The sequence below is a fragment of the Belonocnema kinseyi genome, chromosome 9 (genome assembly GCF_010883055.1).
Source record: "Belonocnema kinseyi isolate 2016_QV_RU_SX_M_011 chromosome 9, B_treatae_v1, whole genome shotgun sequence".
Taxonomy (NCBI): domain Eukaryota; kingdom Metazoa; phylum Arthropoda; class Insecta; order Hymenoptera; family Cynipidae; genus Belonocnema; species Belonocnema kinseyi.
The window spans coordinates 128080681-128088357 of NC_046665.1; the positions used below are offsets into that span (position 1 = coordinate 128080681).

The 7677-nt window shown below is 28.9% G+C and overlaps 1 protein-coding gene across 1 annotated transcript in view; it reads left to right on the forward strand.

Moving 5' to 3' along the window:
* LOC117180744 (cystine/glutamate transporter-like) overlaps positions 1-7677 on the forward strand; it is a 43760-nt gene that overhangs the window by 22105 nt on the left and 13978 nt on the right. The window contains exon 2 of the mRNA XM_033373235.1: positions 5886-6380. Within this exon, the coding sequence (XP_033229126.1) occupies positions 5886-6380 (495 nt within the window). The remainder of the gene's footprint in view (positions 1-5885; positions 6381-7677) is intronic.

The window sequence follows — 7677 nt, forward strand, 5'->3', positions numbered from 1 at the left end:
CCCGCCCCAAAAAAAAGAAACTTTACTTGATTAACGGGGCTTCCAAGCCCAAAATTTTCAAGCAATAAAAATTGATTTTTGTGTAGTAGATGTAATTATTTGAATGGGTTATGCGCTGGAATAAACAGAATAGAATTACTCAGCCGCAGCTTTCGCTGTTTCGTCGTTTCATGTTCATTCAGCTGAAACTGAGCAATAAAAGCCAATTAATTTTATACCTATATATATTATTCTTGTATAGTCAGTCATTGTCTCGCTGACCATTTAATTTCCACGGTCTCACGCTCTCACGCTAATTTCTATTTTAGTCCGCATTTTCATTATCGCTCTTATTTATATGTAAGTTCACTCTAGCTGAAACACTTTCAAGATTCCGACCTTGCCAATTTATTTATTTGTTTATTTAGTTACTCTCGCTTGTCGACCAGTTTCGTCTCATTCACCCAAAGTCAAAATAAATAAAATAAATTTGTCATCAAATCTGAATTTAACTTATTTTTAAATTACAATATTCAGACGTGAAATTTTCGAACTTCAGGCCTCAGACTCAGTTTACTGGAATGGAAGTTTCTAATGTCTCCCTGAGGGTTTTCATTTTTTTGCTCCTTCTTCCTCATTCCTTTACACACCCCCCACTCACACACTTACTTGGTGGTGGAAGGGGGACCTACAGTTTAAAGTGGGTTCCGAACCACCAAGAGCAACAGCTTTAAGCTGTTGATTAGGGGTCGTCCAAAAATTTGAATTTTCAACGACATAGTTAAATTTCCAAACAAAAAGATGAATTCTTTAAAAAATTTTATGAATGTTCCACAAAATATTTAAATTTTCTACCAAATTGTTGAATTTTCAAGCCAAACAGATACATTCTCCACAAAACAGTTGAATTTTCAACCTGAAAATACTAATTTTCAGGAACAAATGTGATATTTGATATTGAAATGAAAAAATGTTTAAATTTTAAATAAAAAACAGTTGAATGTTACTAAAAGAGACGAATTTTTAACAAAATTCATCAATATTTAATAAAATAGTTCAATTTTCTCCCAGCAAATACCAATTATTGACAAATTTCATAAATTTTTAACAACGGATGTGCTGACAGTCCCAATTTTATTTCAATAATTTAAAATTTATATTTTTTGTTCGTTTCTAAAATGTTGTGAATAAATGTTTGAATTTTTAAAGTAAAAAAAGAGGAATTTTTAACCAAAAAAGGTGTATGTAAAATAATGTTTAAGAAGTATTTTAACTTTCAACCAAAGAGTTGAAATTTCAGTCTATAAATATGAGCTTCAAAGTCAAAATTCATTAGTTCGTATTTAAACCTAAAATATTTAAATTAAAACAAAAAACAGTTGAGTTTACCCAATATAGACAAATTTTAATTTAAAAGTTGCATTTTTAAACAAAACAAAAAATGATTTTCTACTAAAAATACATAACTTTTTAGTTGAATAATTCAATTTTCTACCGAATTGTTTAATTTTTGAGCCAATAATTAATTCCAATTTTCCATGAAACAGTTGAATTTGCGCTCTAAAAATTTAATTTTTCAACGCGAACATATTATCTTTTTACCAGACAGTGGCACTTCTAACAAAAAATAAATTACACTTTAAATAAAGATATGAGCTTTCAAACCAAAAAAAAAGAATTTTTAACAAAATATTTTAATTTTCGACCAAAAATAAATTTGTGAATCAATAAAAAAAAGCAAAATATAAATCAAATTGCTGAATTTTTAAAGCCAAAAAGACGAATTTTCAACAAAACAGTTGAATTAAAAAATAATAATTTGTTATTCAAGAAAGAAAAAACAATTTAATAAGATTGTTGAATTTTCTAGTCATAGAGGAGAATTTTGTACAAAACAGTTGAAAAAATGCATTTCTCAAGAAAGAAACAAAATTTCTAGCAAACTGTGGACCTTTCAAGTCAAAAAGACAAATTTTCGACAAAACAGTTAAATTTTGAAAAAAGAAAAAAATTTAGTCAAGAAAGAGAAAAAAATTTCAATCAAATTTTAGAATTTTCCAGCAGAAGAGACGAATTAAAAAAAATTATTTATGAAAGAAAACAAATTTCAATTAAATTGTAGAATTTTGAAGCAAAAAAGACAAATTTCCAAAAAAACAGTTGAATCTAAAAAAAGAAAAAAACGGCTCACAAAGACAGTTAAACTTGCGCAAGAAAAATCTGCTTTTCAGAAAAGAAAAAAAATGTCAATAAAATGATAAAAATCTCAAGAAAGAAAAATTTTTTTTAATAAAACTGTTAAATTTTTAAGTCAAAAAGACGACTTAAAAGAACAGTTGAATTCGCAAAACAAATTTTTTTTATTCATTATTCAAAAATAAATCTCCGTCAAATTGTAAAATGTTCAAGCAAAAAAAAAATGAGTTTTTTAAAAACCGTTTAAATTTTAAAGCAAAAAAGTAAAACAAGTATAGGTGACAATCGATTCTTGAAAGTGATAAAACTAAAGATAACAAATGCCTAGTTGTTAAAACAATTGGCCTTGTATGAAAATCAGCCGATTTAAATGCGAGACCGAGAGAAAAACACACGTCGCAGAATAATTTTTCTATTGTATTCCCGAGATACATATTTTATGTTGAAAATGTTGAAGAAAAAATAAAAAAAAAAATATTAAGATGGGGTTTTCGGGAAAATAGGCTTTTTATGTTTAAAAAAATCGATCCCATTTAATTAATTTTGAACCACTTTTTAATTTTCGACATTACAATTCAAGTACTTCTGAGTTAAGATTTTTTTTCGAAATTTTTTCCTTTGGTTTGAAAATTCAACAATTGAATTGACTTTTTTTCTTTTTTGATTAATTTTTTTTTTCAAAATTCAACTCTTTTGTTGAAAATTAGACCTTCTGATTTGAAAATTCTACAATTTGATTGAATTTTTATTTTTTCTAGACTAATTAATTTTCTTTTTTTAAATTTCTACTGTTTTGTTCAACAATTTTCTTAATTTTTTCTTTCTTGATTATTACATTTTTTTAAATCAACTGTTTCGTTGAAAATTCGTCTTTTGGCTTAAAAATTCAGCAGTTTGTTTGACATTTTTTTCTTAACTATTAATTTTATTGAATTTTACTGTTTCGGCCAAAAATTTTCCTCATAGTATAAGAATTCAACAAGTATAGTTTTTTTTCTTTCTTAACTAGCAATTTTTTTTTAAATTTAACTATTTTGTTGAAAATTACGCTTTTTAGATTGATAATTCAACAATTTGATTGGAATTTGGTTTCTTTCTTACTTATAAATTATGTTTTAAAATTAAATTATTTTGTTGAACATTAATTTTTTGGTGAAAAATGCAAATCTCTCCTTAAAGAGTAATTTGTTTCGGTTAAAAATTAACTTTTTTTTTGAAAATTCTATTTTTGGATTAAAAATTTAACTGTTTTATATAAAATTCATATTTCGGTAGTAAATTGAACTATGGGGTTACAAATATTGATTGTTGAAACATCAACTGCTAATTTTTCGTTCGAAATTTTATTTTTAGATTGAGAAATCAAAACCGTGGTGTAAAGTTGAACCATTCTCTTAAAAGTTCAAAATTTTAGTTGAAAATTCGTTTTTATTTGTTTAAAAATTATTTTGTGGAATCGAAAAGTTGAACTATTTTGTTGAAAATTCATATTCTCGGGTTTAAAATTCGACTGTTTTATAGAAAAATCTTCTTTTTGGTTTTTAAAATACTACAAGTAAGTATAAAATCCAGCAGTTTGTACAAAATTAAATTTCTTTGTAGATAATATTTTTGTATTGAGATTTTATTCTCCGCAATATGAAAATTTAAGTACACTATTTATTGTTAAGAATTGATTTTCTTTTAGTTTAAAAGTTCAAGAATTTATTTTTAAAAATTTATAAATGAAAAATCAATCAAATAAAATTTGGACTAACATCACATCCAATAATCAAAATATTAAAATAAGAATTTGTACAATTTGTTGAAATTGATCGTTTTTAGTTAAAAGTTTAACTATTTTATTGAAAATTCATGTTAAAAAAAAGTTTTTTTGGATAGAAAATTATTCCTCTTGGTTTAAAATTTAACTATTTGGCATAAAATAAATTTGGTTGACAATTCTTTTTTTTGGTAGAAAAGTATTTTTTTTTTGGAAATAGTTTTTTTTTCTGATCATTTTCAACTGTTTCGCATTTAAAATTAACATAAAAATATTTTCTGCCTAAATATCAATTTGGATTTTTAATGTTTTTAAATTAAAATTAAAATGTTTTTAAACATTTTTATGCGAAAATTCAAATACTTGTAACTTGGGAATTTTTAAAAAATGAAAAATACATGTTGCTTAATTTGTACAAAGACTGCAAAGTACAGACGCTCTTATGTTGCATAATAAAGCATCCGTCGGAGAAAAGTATTCTTGGACTCTTGTACGAAGTCTAACGTAAAACTCACAAAGAAATGAGCCCTGCTCGATTCCAAATTTATTCCGGAACCCAAAAAATAAAAAAAAGTTTAGTATCGACAGAATAGAAATGTCAGATTAAATATTTCTTGATAATTTTTTTAATGTTTTAATAAAATTACAATTTAAAGGAATATCTTTTAAATTCAGACTGTTATAATAAATATCGAAATCAATTTTTAAATTTAATTCAATTTCAGAATCGAACTGCAGAAGTGATGGATTAAAATCTATTGTAATTTCACAACCGAGTGCGTACCAATTTGTTAGTAATCCGGCTTAAAAATTAATTTGCAAAATAATTTTCGCAGTTATTCATAAATTATAAATAAACATCCTTAACGTCAAAATTAGAGTGAAGCGTTTATTGTTTCTGTCAAATGAAACTCGGTTTTATTATTTGAAGTATAAAAGATATAAAGTAAAAGCACTTTCCGATTTTATTCGAATTCCCAAATCAAATAAATTTTTTTCTGTAGAATTGCTTTCTAAAGGAAACTTTACTTTTCAAATGCTAACAACTTTCCCTGATTCAATTTTCACATTAACCAGAAATTTTTTCCTCCTAGAATGAATGATTTTATTAATAGAAAGAAAACTCATGTTTGCTAAAAATATACCTTTTCTATTTCACAGTCTCGTGACTCTAAAAATTAGATTCATGTATCCGTTATGGAGACATTAAGAGTGAGGAATAGATAATAAAATTCAACCTCGATAGCAGAAGTGAAACATCTTTAAATCAAAATAATCTGTGCAAAACAATTTTGGCTTTAAAAATCTGATAAAATTGGCATAAATTTTCCGCCTAAAAACAAAAAATGAGGGAGTGAGATTTTCAAAAATAAATAATTCGTTTTTTTTGGACTACCTTAATAGATAGATGCACGTAAAATAAATTATTATATTTATTATCGTCATAGTATTGCTGTAGGTGCGTTACCGGAATAGTTGGGGTTGGCTCTGAGCCAAAATATTCCTCGTGATCGAGACGAGCACGTGAGATAATGTACCTGCCATTTTTATATATCCAGGACCCTCCAAAGTCGAAATCTCAAATTCCGCGATTCATTCCTTTTTTTTCAATGTGACCCCGTGTTCCTAGATATTGATCTCAAGCTCAACCCACTACACGTGGTTCACTCATGTCTAATCGTAGGTTTAGGTATCTAACTCACGCACAGTAAAAACCCCAGATATTAATCATCTGAAGTTGGATAAAAAGACAGCAAACAATAAAAAAAACTACAGTTATCCTAGCGGTGGTGGGGAACAAACCCGAGAGAGTGCCGCCAGAGTGACCACCGCACACTCCCCCCAGCTCCTTTTGCTCCTGTCAACGGCGCGGCGTCAATTCTAGGAAGCGGTATATCCGGGAGCGTTATATCCGAGTTGCGGACTGTATTCCTTTCTTTCTTTGCAGCTACCTTGGGACATGATCCACAGTCGATCAACGGGCCTCCTCAGTCCCAACCGCAAAATTCACAACAGCAACCACAGCAGGAATCAGGAAATAACAATAACGGCACGTGGGATTTGCGAGGAGGAGGAGGAGGAGGAGGAGGAGGAGGGGTTGATCCGGTGGGAAACAGTAACGGCGCCAACGACTGGGAGAATCGGTCGCCGTTGCACAAAGAGAAGGGCATGTCTGGAGGTGTGGGGGATGACGAAGACGGGGGTGGAGGGAGCGGAAGGTTGGAGGGGACGGACCCAGAGGAGAACAACCCTGTTCACCTCAAGAGACGGGTGGGACTCGTCAGTGGGGTGGCTCTAATCGTCGGAACGATGATCGGATCAGGAATATTCGTCTCGCCGTCTGGCCTCCTGACAAGAACCGGAAGCATTGGTGTCAGCTTCCTGGTCTGGACGGCCTGCGGCATTCTCAGTCTCTGTGGGGCCCTCGCCTATGCCGAACTGGGTATGCAAAACAAATTGCTTTACATATTTATTGACAAATTATTTTTTAATGACAATAAAAAAAAATTGCAAATAATAATTACCAACGTTTTGGCTCTCATACAGCACCCTTAACAAGACAAGAAAAAATTTGAGCAGATAGGTACAGCAACGAAATGGAATTCTCAGGTGTCAGGGAGAGAGCATCGTGATTTCGTTGCTGTTCTTAGGGTCCCTACTTAAATTACGCATCACGGAAGGGGGGAGGGTGTTCTTCACTCTTGTATGTAATTTTTGCAAATTCTTTTTCGCAGAACATTAACATTTTATTTAAAATTCATATGTTGTTGCTGATAAGTAAACTGAAATTTTTTTTGGATGAAGAATATTTTTTCTGAAAGTTTACCCTGTTTTAGTAGAATTTTTATTTTACTTGGACAAAAATGCAAATGTTTGGTTAAAAATATAACAGTCTTGTTAAAAAGTCATAATTTTGGTAAAAATTCGACCATTTAGCAGAAAATTAATTTATTGTTTACAATTCTTATTTTGGTGTTGGGAAGTGAACTGGAATTTTCTTTGGATGAAAATTTTACTTCTGTTTTGTTGAAAATGTAAGTATTTCGTAGAACAATTGCTTGTTTAAATGTGATATTTTGGTATTGAAAAGAGAAATAAAATCTTTTCTGGGTGAAAATTCCAATATCTTATAACAAATTTTGTTTAAATTAAAAATTCATCTGCTTTAAGAGTAATTTCATCTTTCGTAGATGAAAATTCAACTGTTTTATTCAGAATTGAACTATTTCGTAGAAAATTTAGTTTTTGTTTAAAATTTATGGTTTGGTGTTGAAAAATGAACTGAAATATTTTTTGGATGAAAGTGCAACTTTAAAAAATATTCTTGCATTTATTGTAGCACAAATTTTATCTTTCTTGGATAAAAATGCAACTATTTGATAGAGAATTCAACTATTTTGCTAAAAATTCATCCTCTTTGGTTGAAAAAGTTCGTTTTTTTGCATTGTAAATTTGATTCTTTTTGTAGAAACTTATTTTTGGTTGAAAATGCAACTATTTTTTTGTTAAATAAAATTTCATCTGTTTCAAGGGAAATTTATTCTTTTTTGATAAAAATGCAACTATTTGGTATAAAATTAAATTATTTTTTTTGAAGATTAGTTTTTTTTGGTTTTAAATAAAAATTCATCTTTTTTTAGAGAAAGGGGGAGGGTCGGTAAGGCCGGTTTTTGGCCTAATTTATTTTTGGACCAAAAAATCTGAAAAAATCATGGTAGTATCTTATAAGTATCCCGAGT